Genomic DNA, 12,425 nt, shown 5'->3' on the forward strand with positions numbered 1-12,425 from the left:
CAGTTGTTGTTTAGATTGTTTTCTGAGTTTATGGGGACATAGTATTATTTCTTGATTTAATCTTGCTTTCGCAAATCTTAGATTGTTATATTTCATAAGTGTTGTTAGCTTGGGTTGTAAAAATGGTTCTCCCACCGAAAGATTAGTGTAGTTGTCAATCACAGCGGGTCGAAGTCATGACACTATCGCCCACTTAGGTTAGAATTTAGATCTGCATGGGATAAGGTATGGTCATGAGAGTCAAAATTTCTTGGAGATTGGTGATGGTTGTTAAAGAGTTTATTGAAGTACGAAGATGTATAATCAATAATTTCATGTTGATCATATAACCAACCTCCATCTTCCATTTGTTAGGAACCTTCGACAATTTAAAGTGGTAGTATGGAGATTATCCCATAGTAGCCTATGCATGTATCTATGAGTACTAGCATAAACAACACTAAATAACCAAGAAGTATCATAGTATTTTACCTTAATGATTGCATAGACTTCCTGAGTAGTAGTAGTAGTAATTTCGTCCAGTTCTAGAATTGCATCATCTCAAAGTTTCACAATGCCTCCAAAGTTTCCTACCGCCAGAATTTCTATCATTCTTGTGAATGGAAAGTCTTCCAGCAGAGATTGATGATTTTCCATTTTAGTTTCTAGGAGATCTACTAAGGGGGGTTTATGCCAATCTAGAAGTGAACGAAAATTCCTCCTAAAATCCGGGTCATTACCTCCTCTACAATTCTATTCTATTAGATTCATTGATCTGTTTATGTTGGGTGGTATTATTAGTGGCATGTTCCTCTTGGATCCTATCTGTGCACCTTGCTCCCTCAGGATGGGGTTTATAACTAGAACATAATTTCCTAGCTGGAAGTCTACTGGAAAATCTTATATCTAATGAGCTTTTTAAGAGATTCGGATGACAAATAAGGATTAACTTCTTTTCTAATTTTTCTTTGTAAACCATTACTTTTATTCTCTTAACACTGATATTTATGTTCTTGTTTCTCTCATTAATTCTTCCGAGTTCACAGATTGCATTTGTACTAGTGAAGGTAGTGGGGGTAAGAATTGGTACCTGAGACAATGAAGTTACATTGTTTGATCCCTAATTTGAGCTCTCTATCGACCAGTCGGCATCAACACGGGTACAGATGGAGTGGGTAATAGTTTGATTAGGTATGCTAGCTTCAATCAAGGGTGTTAATGTATGAATGAGTTTTAGATTATCAGATTAAATTGACCTATTGTATATTTAGCGTATCTTTCTATCATAAAACTTAATTTGGTAATATAAAAAATAAAATAAGTGATATGTTATTAGTTATAACAAGTTAAAATACATTAATAATGTAAAAATTAATTGCATCATGTTCATTATAGATTGAAATGATAATACAAATTCATATGTATTTTTAATAGTTTTTACAACTTATGGGTATAATCATATTTCTTTAAAAAGTAAAATATTTCTCCAAGAACTATGGTCAAACACATGATAAAACTTCACCCCAAAACTTTATCCAAAAATAACTTGTCAAAAATATTTGAAAATCTTTGACCAAATTCTGGCTTAATATAGTATAGATGTAGATAGATAGATTATGATGATATGAAAATTTTTGACCAAACGCTAGCTTATATTTAGTATATAGATAGATAATTTATGACAATATTTTAAATTTATGACCAAATTCTAGCTTAATATAGTATAGATATAGATAGATAGATTATGATGATATAAAAATCTTTGACCAAACGCTAGCTTATTTAGTATATGGATAGATAATTTATGATGATATTTGATATCTATGACCAAACACTATATTAATATAGTATAAATATAAATAGTTATAGATATAGACAGATAGATTATGATTCTATGGGAAAAAAAAGAAGAGGATCCTCACTTGGGAAGTTAGGGTTCCATTCATCTTCTTCTCAAGGTATGTGTTAAATTTTGCTGAATTTTTATATTTGTTTGGTAGTAGATGAATTTGTTTGCTCAATTGCTCTTGTGACTCGGGATGAACTATTATCCGTGGAGGAAAAGAATAATAAAAATAACGTATGTAATAGAAGTGATAAAAATATTGAAAACATTAGTACAGACCACAAATTTCATACTCATTGACTCTTTTTAATTTTCAGATATATTTGGATAAATATAGGAGATATGTGTATTTGACACTTTGAATACTTTATAGTTTTATGCCTAAGACTATCAACTTTTTCTTACAGAGAGTGTTGAAATGGATAAAGAAGATCGAATAAGTTATCTGCCAAGAAATGTTATAGATCGCATCTTTGAGCTCCTGCCTGTCGAAGATGCAGCAAGAACTAGTATTTTGTCCACAAAATGGAGATATATTTGGGCCGCGCTTCCAAATCTGGTGCTAGATAATCCCTTTTGCAATAAATTAGCATTAAGATCTCGACATATTTTCGAACAAACAATAGACAAGATTCTCTTACAACATATTGGAGATATTGTTACATTTGATCTCGATATGTCAGGACTACAGTTGTCTCTGTGTCCAGCTATTGATAGATGGATACTTTATGCCACCAGAAATAGTGTCAAGAAGTTAAAGCTTAACATGCCAAAGGATAGTCCTTTCAAAGTGCCTTCTTATATATTTAATTGTCCAACCCTGACAAAATTGAAACTCTTTAACTGTGTCGTTAAACTCCCAAAATCTTTTCTTGGCTTTCAAAAACTTACAAAGCTTTCTCTGCGAAAAGTAACCTTTGAGTCAACTACAGAAATTTGTGTTATTAATGTCCCCCTTCTTGTCAAATTGTCCTTGATAAAATGTAATGGTACTCAATACCTCAACATTGTTTCAGTTGGGTTGAAGTCCTTGCATTTTTATGAGAGTCGGTGTAATCTTGACCTAAATTGCTTTATGAACTGCAAACAATTGACATGTTTGTATCTGGAGGTTGATAATTATTCAATGCCTGCTGAAAGAATAACTTTGGAAAAGCTTCTTATTAGCTTTGCTACACTTGAGGTGCTTGCGTTGTGTTCATTTGAACTTGAGGTAAGAATCTGACATACATAAATTATTTTGCTTCGCGTCATATTGGGTAGGATTTGTTTCTTATTCTTGTATTTGCTCCAAAGCTTTTGAGTGCAGGTGAAGTTCCAAAGGCGATCCCTTTTACGTTCAACTGCTTGTATCATCTACATTTAGGTGTAAACTTCACTCAAATCGGCCAGACTTACTATGCATTCGAGTTGATTAAGAGTTGCCCTAATTTGAGTAAACTTGAGATTTGGGTAAGAAATGTATATCTGTTTTTCACTTCATATATTAAAATATGATCGAGAAGCTAAACTAACGTGTGGTATTTATTTGATACCATTAGGTCTATAATTCCTCCAATAGAGCAGTTTTAAAATATGTAGACATACCAACTTTCTTGGACCAGCCGCTCAACAAGCTCAAAGATCTTACAGTGCATTATTTTAAGGGTTCAAAAACTGAACTGTTTTTCATCAAGTTGTTGCTTGCTCATACTCCATCTTTGGTAAGGTTGAGTATCAATCCGTGTGGTACTTTGGAAGAATGGAATACTGCCATGGAAATGACGCGGTTCCCTAGAGCATCGCCCAAAGCAGAGCTATACTATTTGAAAATTAAAATGTAGATTAGAATTATAAAGCGCGGATTGATTTGTGATTCAAGGCTATAAAGACAGGATGTTATATGTTTGCAGTGTGTTCCCTTAATTACTTTGATAAACTTTGTTCTTAAATAGACATTTTGAAATTAAAGTTTAGTCTTTTATTGATTTGTGTGATGAGATTAATTAGCAGCCTTACTTTGGTTGTTTGTCTTTGTCAGTGGAAACAAATGTAGGGAACAGAAAAAAAACACATCTGAGAACTTGTTAAATATCCTTACACAAAGGGTGCACATGAATTTCTATCATTCTTGTGAAGTCTTCCAGCAGAAATTGATGATTGTGAGTGCACATGAATCCATAGCCTCTACTTAATTATGTACACTAGCTTCAATCAGGGTGTGAGTGTATGAATGAGTTTTACACTAATTGTATACTTAACATATCTTTCTATTATAAAACTTAATTTGGTAATATAAAAAATAAAAATAAGTGATATGTTATAAGTTATAACAAGTTAAAATAAATTAATAATCTAAAATTTAATTGCATTATAGTTTTTTTTTGGTAACTGTAATTTTATTACTGGATATATCAATATATACATATTTGAAACTCAGGACATGGACATAATCCCAGTCTCAAAGCTCATCAACCGTGTAGTAACTACTTCTATGATATCACTATACTAAGGATAAAAGTTTAGTCCATTCATATATCCTGTCAGTCTCAAAGCTCAATGAGTTTATTTGATTGAGTTGATTTGAAAGAGTCTAATAATTTGAGATGAGATTGAGTTTTGAAAAGAGTCCAATGAGACTAGTCGAATGGTTTGATTGAACTGATTGATTTGAGTTAACCGAAGGGATTGATTGGAGTCTTATGGGCATATTGAATCTTGGGAGGAGTATCAAACACCGAATTGAGTGAGAGTAAATAACAATTTGAACTCAATAAACTACGTAGCCAGCGTAGGAGAGGATTGAACCGTAAAATCGGTTGTTTCCCTTTTTGTCCCAAAAGAGGACTTGATTTGATTGATTGTGAATCCAAAATTGGTTGATTCGTCCCCTACCTTGGCAAAGTATCGGACGGACATAACAATGACGTCGCTCGTTGTACATCACCGGCTCATAGGTAATGGTTGTCGGACTAGAGAAACTCCCAAATGGTGCATGATAGTATATGATATGATCTGATTGAGTTGCATATTACTAAGTCCTTCTTAAAGCATAGTTTTACTTTCAAACTTGTGTTATTTTACTGAGTTGAGTTATTATCCTGAGTCGAGTTATCTGAGTTGAGTATATCTTGATGGTTATTATTTTTCTGCCTTTTAACATACTCGTATATTTCATGTACTGACGTCATTTGGCCTGCATCATTTTGTGATGCACACATAGGTATTAGAGATCCTTGACAGGAGTACCGTTGAAGATCCATTTCCTTCTTGATAGTGGTGAGAACTCTTTGCTTTCGGAGGAATGAAATTATTTTATTCATTGTTTATGAGTATTTTCTTTCGAGGTAGTCATCGTCTTGTCTCGACACCTTCTTGATAGATGATAGAGGCTTCATAGACATAGACTGAGTAGATTGGAGTTGACATCCCTTTTGAGTTTGTTTTGCTCAAACTTTTATTTATGAGATTAGGTTGATTTTCAAAGATTGTCTAATTAAAACTATTATTTTATTTGAGTTGTTGAATTGGTTAGCCCACTAGAACGTCTCTTTTTATTGCATTGAGTCTTCCGCTAATTGTTTGAATGAGTGATCAGATCAACTGGTTCGCTTAGGGAGCAGCAATGGTTTTCAAGTGTCAGTCAAGCCTAAGGTACCTTCTCGAGGCATGACATTCTTGGTGATGAAACTCCGTATATCAAGACAATTGAGGCACTAATGAACCTTGCTATACACGATCAAATATTTTGCACAAGATTCAGCTCTTCCAATAAGAAGACGATGAATTAGCATCAAGGACATATCTTTGGAGAATCATAAACATGAGTTTTTAATTTCAATGAATTCAAGTCAAAAATGATTGATTAAGAAGATGTAGGGTATTCATCTGATCTGCATAAAGCTCGGTCTCAAACGATCATTTGCTTACATGTGGAGGCATAACAATATCTTGGCGTTCAATGAAGCAAACATTTGTGAGATAGAAGTTCAACAAATCCGTTCAAGTTATAATCTTGTTAATTTATTCATTAAGGCACTGCCAACATCAATATTTGTGAAATTGAGATATAAGATTAGAATGTGTCATTTCCGAGGTATCAAATAAAGCTTTAATCAAGAGAAGTATAATACGCGTTACACTATTTTTTCCTTAATCGATGTTTTGTTCCATCGAATTTTTCTGGCTAGGTTTTTAATGAGGCAACAAATAATGCGTATTAAAAGATATGTGTACTATTTTTTCTTCACTAGAATGTTTTTCCATTGGATTTTTCGTATTAAGATTTTAACGAGGCACAGTATCTATGGACATCCAAGATGGGGTGTTATAAATCTATTGAATAGTGGATTGTCCATTTTGGTTTATTCATGAACTGTCAGATTCATGTATGTATATTTTCAAGGTGATATGAACCTTTTTGAATAATAATGTATCTACTAGTTTGAGCATTCAATATTGTGACATTTGAGGTGATATCTCAACCTATAAAGAGAGATAACATTCACCATTGTAAGACACTTGAATAGAAGAAAAGTTCTCTCCTTCATCTACATTTCTTGCCTTTTTTGTTTATACTTATATTGTTCTGAGCTTAATTTTACAACAATTTGAACTGTTTGCCTTTCATTAAAAATATTTTTTTTAGACAAAATCGTCTTTTCACTCTTTTTAAAAAGACTATTATTTAATGATATTTATAATATTTTAAAGTAAGAAATCATAAAATATATGATAAATTTTAAAAATTAAAGAGTCCTAAAATATACAAAATTATCTTTTACTATTTACCTTATATTTAGTAATTTGACATCAGATAAAATTTAACTTATTAAAACTTTAAAATTAATAGTTTATCTTATACAAATCTCTCCTTATAAAATTGGTATTTAATTAACCCACGGACTCACGAATTTATTAATATGAGGGATGCTTTATGTCGAAGCCAGATATCAGCGTATTACGACACAAATTTAGTAGTTGTGACCAATTATTTTTTTTAGTTTTATCAAATTAGTAGAAAAAGAAAAATTAATCAAGTAACAAGACTCTTATTAAATTCAGGAGTTCTTAAGTCTTAATAATCAGGACTTTAAATAACTAAAATTATTTTTCCATCTTTAGTTTTTGTAATAATTGTAAAATGACAATGGCGAAAGTGTTGATTATTTTCAAAGTTTATTTTTTTGTAAAACTTTAAATATCTCAACGTTGACTCTTTGATATCAAACAAACTTTTATCTTGAAAAAAAAGACATAAATTTTACACGTGAATTAAATATGCTTAATACCTTCAAAAGTTTTATATTCCTCTTTGGATAAACTTTTTTAATCCTTGACATATAATTCTTAGTGGGTAAAATTATATTATTAAATAAACGGAACACCAGTAGAATATGACTCAATTTTTAATATATTTGTGTATTTTAAAATCAAACATATACCACCTCTATCTATAGAAATCCTACAGGTAAACTCTTCGAGGTATATTTGTAACTAACACAAGTATTATTGTCACTAATCATGACGATAATTTTTTTGTCACTAAAATTATTATTTTTGTGACGACATGATAGGTTTCAGCTACAAAATTATAAGTCATTTTTGTAAAAGTAAAATTGTCGCTAATTTAAATCCTTAGGGACAAAATATATTTTCATGTATAAAAGAGTGTTTTTAGTGACGAAACTACTTTTGTTTAACTACGAATATGTGTAGCTTTAGTGACAATTGATGTTGTCACTAATTAAACTGAATAGTGAGAAGATAGTTTTGTCGGTATTATTAACCTATTTAGTGACGAAAATACACTATACTTTTATTGACGAATGAGTTCGTCATAAATATTATGCATTCGTAGATTAAAAAGAATTTCATAATTAATGTAATTTTATTTAGTGATGAAACTCTAAATCTTTCAAACAGTTATAAACATTTTAACGTCAACTATTATATTTAAATAATTTTTTATATACATTTTTTATTAATTGACGCAACGCACATGTGCAAAACACGTGCTCTAAATTAATGTGTATATATATGAAGTTGAGACTCGAAGGGTGTCCAATTGCTCATCTTTGACTATATATGACTACATGACTGCCTTAATATTTAAAGGAGTATTGTAAAAAATAAGGGATAAGGCATAAGTACGTCGAACTATGACCGAAATTTCAGCGACACACCTTAACTTAACTAGGGTCCTATTACCCCCTAAATTACTTTTAAATAAAATAAATATACCCTAAAAGTTGAGGTGGACTGTGCAGACTCTCTTAACTAGGGTCCTATTACCCCCCCTAATTACTTTAAAATAGAATAAATGGTTGAGTATACACAATGTTTATCACAAGTCACATTCTCTTCAAGGATTTGACCATAATCATATATAACATGCTTCATAATTTTTTCAGTAGAAGTTCATTGTCATGCTTTGAAATTTTGTCATATTTATATGACACACCTCAACATCACTTTTAAAAGATTAAGTGCACCAATACTTTGTATTTATTTAATTTGATAGAGAATTTATAAACTTATCAAACTATTAGGTCGCAGAGTAATCATGTGTCTAATGATCTTTCACATCAGTTGGTGAAAAAATCTACCTTCACATTTTGAAGGACTATTTGGAGAACCCATAGTGTTCTTTATTTTCACATAATGATGACTATTATTATTTGCTCTTTGTCATGTCTGTGTTCATCTGTACAACCACAATAATCATTGTAATCTTTCATACTTATCATGTACTGCTACCACATTCACTTAATAAAATAGAGCAAATTCAGTGGAATGAGTTTCACAATTTTTATCAAGAGCATATTAATTTGCTTAGTCACTATAGCATCATTATATTGCATTGGGATTTGAACCCAATGTCGAATCCATAAGAAGCTTTTTTAAGGCCCTAATTTGATGAGACTCAAATCCAATCTTTATTATCATTGTCACAAACCAAAAATTGAGGTCATGATGAAATCCCAAACCCCATCTCGATGTGTAAGCCAAAAAGTAAAACCATATGAGATTCCTAAAGAGAAGTCAGTCCACAGTAAGTACAATAAAGGGCAAAAACAATGGATAATTCCCAAAACCTAATGTCATAAGTTTTAAGAGCATCTAGGTATAACATCTGAATCTGAATACACAGTTTAAGTCTCTAGATTCCAAGATCTGACCACTGAACCGATGATGATATATCATCTAGAATCAACTACCGCGATGGATACCCTAACTAGTATTTGCATCAAAAGAGACACAGAATTAAGGGTGACTATAATTCATATGTACTCAATAGGTTTAACTAACTGAGTATGAGGAATTTATCAAATTTTTGAAATAAACTAAGGAACGCTTCCATCTACACACGGAAAAATCTCACTCCGGCTACACTCCCGCCAATTTATGTAGAACGACACGAATAAAGTAAACACATAATTACAGTGTAATATCACAATTAAACAGATAAAATAATTATCACAGGTATCAATGCAATACAATGCACTATGATGTTGCAATGATATAATGGTACGGTGGGATCAAGGTTGTCGTACAACCTATCGTATACAACTGTTGAGCTGTACTATCAAGCAGGACCCATAGGGGTCTCGCAGACCATATACCTCATCACAATGTCAATGTATCAACTACCTCATCACCCAACTCATTGCCAATGACTCATGATACTAATGTCTCATACACTTTCCACCTACCTCGTGGTCAAAGATATAAAAGATGTCACATTTTCTTTCTCAAAAGGGGTTTCCACAGTTCTCAATTTCCAATTGATCAATAATAGTATGAATGAGGATGAAGGCAATCACAATGTATAAGGCATGGAGGTAATACTAAACTCAACATATAGTACTAGATTCAAATTTCTCAAAACTTAACCTAAGCATGATATTCACCCTCAATAGACAGTAATTGAAAAGGAAATACATCAATTAAGTATTCACCCCCTTCTCAATAATATCCCAATACTCAGGCATGCTCAAAACTCTAAACTCAATTCCTTAGATAGGCATTACTAGTCAAATAACCTCTACACATCTCTACTCAGTCAAGTCATAGATTACTCAGTCTCAATCACAGGTAAAATATCACATAAGGCCCTTATACGGTCTACACAACACATTTAAGCCCCCCCACGAGAATTACAATATCAATTATCAGGCCTAAATACACTACGACCCCATCCCAAAGTCTACAACATAAATTTGACTAATCACCCCAATTCATCCCCAAGAAGGATAGTCAAACCTACCTCAACTACTGAAACCTCACTCGAATGCTCTACCAAAATAACGACCTTTGAATTCAATGCCCAAAATGATAATCCACTATCAAGAATGAAACATACATGTCATAAAGAGTCCAATAACACCCATATTGATAGGTTTCAGAACTAGAGGTAAAATAGTTCAAAAATTGATCATTTTCAAAAAGGGTCAAATTTGAAATTTAATTTAAAATCAACTTCTACACGAAAATTAGAGTTCACGGGCAAAAAAAATCATAAAAATGGAGTAAGATTTGAGGTAGAAATCGCCATTTATAGTTTCATAAAAAAAACTTCAAAGCTTGAATTCAAAACCATGAATTTCAAGGTGAAATCACAAGATAATGGAAGGAAATTGAAGGATTTAAGTTATAAATACTTACCCAAATGAAATTATCTAAAAATCTACTTCACAAATCGCTCCTCCAAGATCTTAGAAATCAAATATGGAAGAAAAGATCCAAATCCCATTTTTGGACCTCTAAGGTGTCACTAAAGCAACCAAAGGGTTGCTAAAGCAGAGGTTTGCTTTAGCGCACCTCGTTCGTTTTCGCAAACCCCGCTTATGTGAGTCCCTTTGCTTAAGCGATAGGTCTCACAAAAGCGAAGGTTTGCTTTAGCGAACCTGGTCCGCTTAAGCGGACCCCTACACCAACAACATAGCAATAGCTCAAAAACAAAATTTTCAAATCTCCAATTGGACTTTCGAGGATTTATTCGAAATTGCGTACGCATAAACCATATATGCACTCCTACTAAATTTGACATTTTGGACTCAATTGAACCAATGGAATTCGAATTCGATGTCTTCTTGACCCGAAATCCGATAAGTCGCAACTTAACTAGTTTTGACACTTGAAATACCCAAACTACCCTCAGAACCTCTAAAAATTATTTTAAAAAAAAGCCATTTCTAGCGTTAGAATCACCACCAAAACTATTGGAATCATCAAAAATCCAATCAGATTCTCCGAACTCTATTTGTTGACCAAAGTCAAACTAACTCATTTAAAACTTTACTTTGCAACTTAAGACCTCAAATTCACATATCAACCCCAAATCTGATTCTGACGACTCTCTTAGATCAATTTTCACATTCCATCACTAATGAAACTGACAGAATTTCATTTTGAGACCCATAGCTTTGTTTGGTATCGAAAACCACTTGTTCACCTCTTAACCCTATAGAACTAAAGAATTTGCCCATTTCACTGTCTATTAAGGCTTTAACATATTCAACCACACAAACTGAACAAATAATATTCGGAGGCACTAATGATAGGGTTAAAATGATACAACAACAACAATAACCCAGTGCAATCCCACATCGTAGGGTCTGGGAGGGTAAAGTGTACGCAGTCCTGACTCCTACCAATGTAGGACGGCTGTTTCCGAAAGACCCTCGGCTCATTAGAAGCATAAAAAAAAGGTCAGACAAGAGTATTAAAAGTAGATAAATAGATAACGAAATAATCAAAGCACAAAAAGCAGTAAGTATTATTAGATATTAACATAAATACCATAAATCAAAGTACAAAGAATCACAGTGCATTAATACGCCTACGGCTAAGGGGGAGAAATATCACTATGTGCTAGCCTTCTACCCTAATGTGTGTCCTCCACACCCTTCTATCTAAGGTTATGTCCTCGGTAAGTCGTAAATGCGTCAAGTCCTGTCTGATCACCTCTCCCCAGTATTTCTTCGGCCTACCCCTACCTCTTCTGAAACCATCAATGGCCAACCTCTCACATCTCCGCACTGGTGCATCTGGGACTCTCATCTTCACATGCCCAAACCATCTCAGTCGCATCTCCCGCATCTTGTCTTCCACCGAGGCCACTCCTACCTTGTCTCGAATAGCCTCATTTCTAATCCTGTCGCTCCTAGTATGCCCACACATCCATCTCAACATTCTCATCTCGGGAACTTTCATCTTTTGCACGTGGGAGACCTTAACTGGCCAACACTCCACCCCGTATAACATAGCTGGTCTAACCACCACTTTGTAGAACTTGCCCTTAAGTAGTGATGGAACCTTCTTGTCACACAACACACCGGAGTCGAGCCTCCATTTCCTCCATCCTGCCCCAATACGATGTGTGACATCCTCGTCGATTTCCCCGTTGCCTTGCATTATAGAACTAAGGTACTTAAAACTACTTTTCTTTTGGATGGCTTGGTCCTCGAGCCTAACTTCCGCGCCAACCTCCTGAGGTGTCTCACTGAACTGGCACTCCAGGTACTCTGTCTTGGTCCTACTCAGCTTAAACCCTTTAGACTCCAAGGTGTGTCTCCAATCTTCCAACTTAGCGTTAACTCCGCTATGAGTATCATTG

General features: G+C 33.4%; 1 protein-coding gene across 1 annotated transcript; it reads left to right on the forward strand.

Annotated features, from left to right (window-relative positions):
• Nucleotides 1-2,243: 2,243 nt before the first annotated feature.
• Nucleotides 2,244-3,191, forward strand: LOC129885555 (F-box/FBD/LRR-repeat protein At1g13570-like). Its single transcript, XM_055959872.1, has 2 exons — nt 2,244-3,038; nt 3,135-3,191. The coding sequence occupies exons 1-2, from the start codon at nt 2,244-2,246 to the stop codon at nt 3,189-3,191; spliced, it is 852 nt and encodes a 283-aa protein (XP_055815847.1).
• Nucleotides 3,192-12,425: the final 9,234 nt, after the last annotated feature.

Source organism: Solanum dulcamara, chromosome 1, assembly GCF_947179165.1.
Source record: "Solanum dulcamara chromosome 1, daSolDulc1.2, whole genome shotgun sequence".
Taxonomy (NCBI): Eukaryota; Viridiplantae; Streptophyta; class Magnoliopsida; order Solanales; family Solanaceae; genus Solanum; species Solanum dulcamara.

Excerpts from the sequence above, each read along its gene's own strand:
- LOC129885555 (XM_055959872.1), top strand. The coding sequence starts at position 2,244 with ATGGATAAAGAAGATCGAATAAGTTATCTGCCAAGAAATGTTATAGAT. Across the intron at positions 3,039-3,134 it reads TGTGTTCATTTGAACTTGAG|GTGAAGTTCCAAAGGCGATC; the intron begins GTAAGAATCTGA and ends TTTTGAGTGCAG.